Source organism: Oreochromis niloticus, linkage group LG19 (assembly GCF_001858045.2).
Source record: "Oreochromis niloticus isolate F11D_XX linkage group LG19, O_niloticus_UMD_NMBU, whole genome shotgun sequence".
Classification (NCBI taxonomy): domain Eukaryota; kingdom Metazoa; phylum Chordata; class Actinopteri; order Cichliformes; family Cichlidae; genus Oreochromis; species Oreochromis niloticus.
The window spans coordinates 22,015,405-22,021,473 of record NC_031983.2 but is presented as its reverse complement, the minus strand read 5'-3'; the positions used below and the strand labels follow the sequence as shown (position 1 = coordinate 22,021,473).

At 37.8% G+C, this 6,069-nt stretch overlaps 1 protein-coding gene across 1 annotated transcript; it reads right to left on the bottom strand.

Annotated features, from left to right (window-relative positions):
* Positions 1 to 617: 617 nt before the first annotated feature.
* On the bottom strand, positions 618 to 6,039 carry si:ch211-10a23.2 (Galectin-related protein A-like). The gene is made up of 4 exons (XM_003445471.5): positions 5,904 to 6,039; positions 5,450 to 5,535; positions 4,043 to 4,223; positions 618 to 1,537 (listed from the first exon to the last, which is right to left on the bottom strand). The coding sequence occupies exons 1-4, from the start codon at positions 5,928 to 5,930 to the stop codon at positions 1,394 to 1,396; spliced, it is 438 nt and encodes a 145-aa protein (XP_003445519.1). The 5' UTR covers positions 5,931 to 6,039; the 3' UTR covers positions 618 to 1,393.
* Between the last annotated feature and the right edge of the window lie 30 nt (positions 6,040 to 6,069).

Here is a 6,069-nt window from a genome sequence, read left to right as displayed (position 1 = left end):
CCGGTGTAGTGGAGGTTTATTGTATCAAAGGTGTGTATTTTATCAAAAAGGTGACTAATCAGTCCTTTTCATTGGCAACCCTGTCCTTTATTCTTACAGTTTGTCCAGGTGCACAACTTAATAGTCACATACTGCTCGGAAACAGTTATAGGGGACATCATTATAACTGGTTTTAGTTATAGCTTCATGCTTTGGCCCACATGAGCTTGCAATTGGTGTTAAATTACATTCTATGTTGTGCCAATTTTTCTTAAAAAGTCATAAATCTAATCTGGCAATCCCTAAATAGTGAGCCTATTTTTCAATGGTGCTTTTTCTTAAGTAAAGGGTATGACATCAAGGGGAAGTTTAATACAAGTACAGACTAGAAAAGCCTCAAGAGGTACCTGTCACAGCCATGACTTTAATTCAGGGTTGCTGCATGAGACACTCCCAGGAATCATAGACAGACACTCCCACTCAGCAAGCTGACTCAAGCCTTTATTTGAATGACTCAAGCTGAGGTGGCGGCGTTTAAATGCTTGTTTTCACAGCAATCATGATGCAGTTTCCACAGGAATACTATATATGAAGCTGGATAGATGATGCTGTGTTTTGGAAAAAATCCAGACATCAAAAACATAACAAATTTGATTTATTGCAATGAATTAAAGTCATTATGAAACATTCACATAAAAAGTGCTAGTTGTAAATGAAGCACACAAACTGTCGGGTGTTTTCAAAGCCAAAGTTGGTAAAAACTGAAAGTCTGACAGACTCACATCCATCCACCATTGTGTTTAATCAGGACACAAGCACACTGTCACACTGGCATGCAGTAATGGAGGGTTTTTTTGTTTTACATTATTATTCCTGTTACAGTACTTCGTTTGCACAGAATGACAATCTTTGTTAGGTATTCAGTTTCAGAAACATTCACCTTGATGCGGGCGCTCGTAAACATAAGTGCTTTCAAAGGTTAACCTCAGAGAAATCAAAGACAAAATGCCTGAAATCTCTTTTTCTTAGATCACAAAAACTTCATTTTTGATGTAACACATCATGTTTGTACAAATGTTCGTTCAGGAAAAATAGTAGAGCTCAGATCGCATTTTTTATAACTTAATTAACTTTAGTTAAAATCACTTTCCCCTCATTTGATTTGAGAGATCAATGACTGGTACATTCAGTCAAGATCTTCAAGTCTCCAGACAGGTAATCTTAGTGAAGGCACTTTGTCTTAACATGTGATTACGAGGCAGGTGTAACTTTGTCTGAAAATGGAAACACAACATTCCCCTCATGGGGAAATTTATGCACTTAGAAAGTAGTAGTCTAGTCTAATCTTACTTATTGTATAGTATACTGTCCCAGGGCATCCTCATGTTAGGTATCTGTGTATGAGGCGCTGGTGTTAGGCCACCTTGGTAAGCTGTAGATCGCCAAAAACTCGTAAGGCTGTGAGGGAGGCAAGCTGGGAGAGGCGGTGAGTGAAGCCGCACAGAGGCTGTCCATCCACCAAAATACGAAACTGCTGGTGTTCACAAACGATCTCCATCTAAGAAAATATAGATTCAGTCAAAGTTAGTTTTTACATGTAGGTTTATGTGAAAAAACAAATTGCTAGAGCCTGAATCACAAACTAATGCTGCATCAGAGAAGCTAATAAGAGTAATAACATTCACAGAAAAGTTAAACACACTAGAGCTATCAGCCTTTATCTGCAAGGCAGAGAATTATTTTTGTTAGTAGGGCCTATTTTGCTTTGTACATCTTGTATGCACAAGCATGCAGCCACATGATGGTTACTTCTTTTTATACTAACTGACAGCTGGTAGCAGTAATGTGCCAAGAAACAGTAAGCAAAGGCAGGACTGAGGAAGACCCCTGGATGTATAAACCGCTGATGGATTAGAAAGCTGGATCAGTTGTAGACATTTTTTTCCAGCTGCCATTCATTATATTACAGGGGGGAAAATCCCATTAGACACTGTAAAACTATGTGGAAAACTGTTGTTACAGTACCTTCAACTGCAAACATGTTTGGTTTTTAAGCTTTTACAGATATATAGCTTTTTACAAATATATAACACCTCTCCATGACCAGATTAGAGGACATCCACTATCCAATTATTCTTAAAATATCCATCCTATTTAGCCTATATCCAATATTGCAATGGAAAAATGCCCTGTGGTCCACGGAGTATTTTTTTTATAAGTCACCAACATGAGCAAACCTGGAAGCTAGAAAACTTTTTTTTATTATTATTATTCAAGTGAACAGTTGCCATTTTTGGCTTTAGCGTCCAGTTCCCATTCATTTTTACAACCATGCATCATGACTCAAAGTCTTGCACAAACATCTTTTGTAAATGTTTTATGATGCAGAAAATTCAGAGCAGAAGCATAACTGGCATTTCTTTCTATCAGTCATATCCCCTCTTGCACTCTCTCATGCTGGGGAAACAGTGGCAAACAGTAACTTGTTACTGAGGCAGCAAAACAAACAGAAGTTGCTTATAATGCAGCTTTAAATGCTGACTATGCAAAATGAAGGTAAAAGTAACTGCCAGATCATACACACTACTACCAGCCAAGATTCAATGTTGTTATGGTAACAACTTAAAAAAAAAGAAGATAAAACTGTGTAAACATGTGAACCATGTTTCACTCTCACTTTTGGGTGCAGCAGTATGGAATACATGGATGCCGTTTTACAGACTAAACTTGGACAACATTTAACATTGTAGAAGTTGAAGCTTATTGAACTCTTGAAGTCTTAATCCAGAGATTATAAAAGTACCTAGTAAGTAAAGTTAATTTATATAGCCGTTTTTAAGACAAGAAGCTGTCATGGAGTCCTTTATATGGGTATCAAAAACATGGTCAAATAAACTTGCCTGAATCAAGTGAAACAATACAAAACAAAGAAACATTACTCTGCCTGTCTGAATGGATGTATTTTCAGCTTTTTTTAAAAAAAAAAAAAGGTGCCACAAAGTAGTGGGGACAGAGAAAGATAGGCTTTTCCACAGTTTTGGTGCTAAGGTTTGGAATGCACAATCTCCCTTAGTTTTCAGCTGATGGGAAGACCTCAACTGTGGGTCTCCAGTTTGGAGAATATGGATGGAGTAGATTGATGTGAGTGGGGGTCTCACTTTGTAAAGTCATAATAGTAAGAATCAAACTTTAAACTGATATCTAAACCTAATCGGAAGTCATTGTAGACACTTTAGGAATAGGGAAATATTCGAGAATTTATGAGTGTGAGTGGCAGCATTTTGGACAGATTGGAGGTGATTAATAGATGCTTTAGACACACAAGAAAATAGAGCATTACAATAATCTAAGTGGGAGGAGGTGAGATCATGAACAAGATTTTCCAGTTCACATTTTTAGCCAACGGTCCTGAGTTTAGCAATTTTTCAAAACTGAACCCAAGATTTTGTGGATTAGCTTTGCAGTGGATAGGAATGAACCCAGACATTCTCTAATTTGGGGAAAATGCTCTCCAAAGCAAGAATTAGACACTCTGTCTCTTTCCTGTGCTAACTCGCTAAAGATTACTTGCCATCAAACTATTCATAGCATTAGGACGGTCAGTTAAAATGGATAGCTTATCTAAGCTTTAAAGGACAGGTACAGTTGAATGTCATCTTCATACAGATGATGAAAAAAATGGGGTTAAAACAATTAATAAAAATTGAAAATAACAAGGGACTTAAACAAGATCCTTGTGGAACGCCATATGAAAATGCAGCCACATCAGAACAAAAATTTCCCACTGTGACCCAAAGTAATGTGAACCACTCCAAGGCAGGGCTGGAATTCCCCATGTGGCTTAGCTGATGAATTAGTATCAGCTGTTTCAAAGGCAATTGAACTAAAGTCCAGCAAAACAACAACTGAGCAATCACTTCATCTGTAGCCATCAAAAGACTTTAAGGAGAGCTGTTTCCATGGAGTTTAACTTTCTAAAATCAGATTGAAAGTTATCAATAATATTGTTTTTGTCCACCACCTTCCTTGATTTTGTCCCAACAATCTTTTCTTTAACCTTTACCTTGAAGGATTCTCCAGGTGCAAAGGGAAAGAAGGAGAGGGTATTTTCAGAAGAGCCCCATTTTCCGTCCAAACGGGCATTTCTTTGGACAGCCTTATCTCTAAAGTTGACTTTTAACTGCAGACCCACATCACCCTCGGTTTCCTCTTCCTGTGGCTTAGTGGAAAGAGTCACCTCAATGCTGCAGAAAGCCAAATCAGACATAAACAAAGACAATGTTCAAAGATAGGAGTGACAGATTTTCTGTCATATTTTCTTCTAAATGAAGTAGTTCAGTCATCAGCAGAACAGTGACATCTTCTGGTCTCTGTTACAATTAGTTGTATTAGTCAACGAGGTAAGAAGGAGACAACTGAATAACAAATTACATCTGGAGTGGGCGATTCATTTTCCCAAGGGGCCACATAAGAAACTGGGATTGTTGTGGAGACTGGCACCACTAGCTTATAAAGAGAAAAAATAGTATTAGCTTGTCACAATTTCATGTGACCCATTGGGAAAATTAAGTCCCCACTCCTGAATTACATAGTGTATTGATTAGTGTTAGACCATTTCAGAACATAGTGACTATCTACACAACAGGCAAAAGGCATGCTAGTTAGTTCCTGCAGGAGACTGTATATTTTCCAAATTATAGATTTCTGTCAAATCAGTTTTTTCATGTGGAAAAAACAACAAAACTTTGCGTCAGTGACAATTTAAATTTCAGCATTTTAGCATTTTAAATATATTTCCATACCCTCTGAGAACCAGCACAATAAAGTAAGTGTGTTTGGCATCAGTTTTGTTTTTGTTTTTTTAATGATGACGATGATGATGAGGTATTTATTATCAGGATGAAGTGTATTAGCACTTTGTTTGGATAAATTCCCAAGGGAAGCTAAGAAAATCTATAGCCTTAAATGGACAACAAAGCTGTAACTTAACAGCATTTGGCCTCAAACTCTTTAAAGATACTTCAACCAAAAATAACTTTTTTGAAAAATCTTATTAAAAAAAGTCCGTCACAGTTTATTTTGTGCTTAATCTTACTATAAAAGCTGTCATATTTATTTATTTTAATTCTTATTGCACTCAGGCTATTAAATTACTAAGGAAAAATAGCTAGCCGATGTTATCAACCAAAAGAAATTCCAGTGACTCTTTAGATTTCATGGGATTTGCTCCTCTCCCACGCACATTTCACAGACTAACCCTAATTAGGAAATGCATTGGCACTGCCAAGACATTTTCCCAAAACAGGAACTAGCTGACTGGCATAAGCACTTGCAGACATCAGCTGCTTTAAATGAACATCTTTCTCTCTAAAATTTCATTGGCAATCCTGAAATGTGCGCAACAGTAGCTTAATAGTAATGTAATCACTTCCCCCCTAGACGGTTAAAATGAAAACAGGTGTGCACTAACCTCTTGGCTTTTTTGTCAACAATTCCCATCACAACCAGTTTCATTGAAGGCCGCAGCCCACCTTTTATCTCTCCGATATACTCCCCCTGTGAAACAATAGAGATGAGCCAGATGAGGCCTATAGCGATACAAAAGACAGCTCTTTTTTCTCCTTTTTTTTTTTTTTTTTTTTTGAGTTTATTATTCTGAGGATACAAGTGTATAAAAGCTGTCTCCTAATCCCTGCTCCGTGCTGATGTCTTAATATGCGGTCAGTTGCAGTCTGTTGCGCCGGCCGGAACAATAGCTTTATTGATCCCGGATTTAAACAGTCAGTGACTCAGCTGCACAAACTATATTTGTATATCTACCGCGTGCTCTAATTGAAATAATATTGTTGCATGCAGATATGTCACAATGCACGAGCTGCTTAAAAGAACGGAAAAAAACGAAAAGCAAAACGGAAGCTACGTACATTTTCTTTATTGTCCTTTTCTTCCATTCCACTCAGGGCGTGATGCAGTGTGGAGGTTTGGAGCGGCGATACACACTGAGGACGGATTGACTCTGCCTCCAGCTGGCAAACCCCGCCTGCACTACGTTGTCATAGAGACTGGCTCCCAGTGATGATAGTGGGAGAG

Bases quoted from the DNA above. Each gene is read 5' to 3' on its own strand.
- si:ch211-10a23.2 (XM_003445471.5), bottom strand. From the start codon at position 5,930: ATGGAAGAAAAGGACAATAAAGAAAAT. The intron at 5,536-5,903 runs GTACGTAGCTTC...ATTGTTTCACAG, and splicing joins AAAAGGACAATAAAGAAAAT to GGGGAGTATATCGGAGAGAT. The intron at 4,224-5,449 runs GTTAGTGCACAC...GGCTTTCTGCAG, and splicing joins GTTGACAAAAAAGCCAAGAG to CATTGAGGTGACTCTTTCCA.